General features: G+C 46.3%; 1 protein-coding gene across 1 annotated transcript in view; it reads right to left on the bottom strand.

Moving 5' to 3' along the window:
* PPP2R5C (protein phosphatase 2, regulatory subunit B', gamma) overlaps nucleotides 1-1,281 on the bottom strand; it is a 180,740-nt gene that overhangs the window by 175,010 nt on the left and 4,449 nt on the right. The window contains exon 2 of the mRNA XM_011991613.1: nucleotides 545-610. Coding sequence (XP_011847003.1) covers nucleotides 545-610 — 66 coding nt within the window. The remainder of the gene's footprint in view (nucleotides 1-544; nucleotides 611-1,281) is intronic.

The following is a 1,281-nucleotide window of genomic DNA, read 5'->3' on the forward strand; positions in this document are numbered from 1 at the left end:
ACTCAGGAGGCTGAGGCAGGAGAATCGCTTGAACTCAGGAGGCAGAAGTTGCAGTGAGCTGAGATCGAGCCACTGCACTCCAGCCTGGGTGGCAGAGTGAGACTCCATTAAAAAAAAAAAAAAAAATTAGCTGCATGTGGTGGCATGTGCCTGTGGTCCCAGCTACTTGGGAGGCTGAGGTAAGAGGATCACTTGAGCCTGGGAGGTGAGGGGTAGCAATGAGCAGAGATTGAGCCACTGCACTCCAGCCTGGGTGACAAAGTGAGACCCAGTCTCAAAAACAAACAAACAAAATACCCCAAAAAGACCCAAAAACCAACTCCATAGGCAAGCACAATTTTCATAAAATCATTAATAGTTTTCCAAAGCAAAACAGTAAATACCTAAACAACTAAAATTGAGGGTTATGAAAGATACCACAAAAAAAAAAAAACCTCACAGAGAGAAGCATTTTAGAAGATTCTAGGCTTTATCACTCTCAGTTTTTCTACCTTAAGTTAAAAGCTGTGTATGAAATACAAAGTCAATATTTGATGACAGTTACCTCTGATTCTACTGTGTCTTGTCCTTCTTTTGAACTTTTTCCACTCTTCCCTGCTTTTGGTGATTCCTGGTAAACATCAAGCAAAGGCAATTAGTCTTCTCACTTTTTAGACAGGTAAACATCAGATAAGCCAAATGCAGTTTTAAAAGTGATTTATACAACTTAACTAGAGCTTCTGATATTTTTAATTCATCCCATTAGGAAATTCTATATCACATTGTTTAGGATTCCAACAGTGCAATGCCCCCCACCCCCCATTCACATTCCTTTCGTTTTATCTGCATTTGAGGTTGAAAACTTCAAGCAGAAAACAGATATATCCAATTTTACACAGCGCTTCTGGCATTTTGAGATCCATATCACATCCCTTTCTTCCTTCCCACCCTAAACCCTATGAGTGAGGATTTCTGGGGTGATAATGAAACGCTACAGAGCTCCACCTGAAGCAGAAATATACCCGCCCCCCTCGAATGCAAACGCAGCACCCTTGCTCGCAGCCCTCACCGCCGCCGCCACCCAGGATAATAATAGTGTTTGAGAGCCTCAGAGCGTCCCTCTGGGGCGGCACAGAATTCCTTACCAGCTTTCAGCGGGGTCCCTTCCCGCTCCCTTTCCCCCGTCCAGGGGTCCCTCCCCAGAGTCTACAGCCCCCATCCCTGAAGCTCCTTTCCGGGAGACTGCGAGGCTGCGAAACCCCTCGGCGGCCGCACCTGCCCGCCCAGGCCCACGGCGCGCTG

This window comes from Mandrillus leucophaeus, unplaced genomic scaffold (genome assembly GCF_000951045.1).
Source record: "Mandrillus leucophaeus isolate KB7577 unplaced genomic scaffold, Mleu.le_1.0 Scaffold4, whole genome shotgun sequence".
Classification (NCBI taxonomy): domain Eukaryota; kingdom Metazoa; phylum Chordata; class Mammalia; order Primates; family Cercopithecidae; genus Mandrillus; species Mandrillus leucophaeus.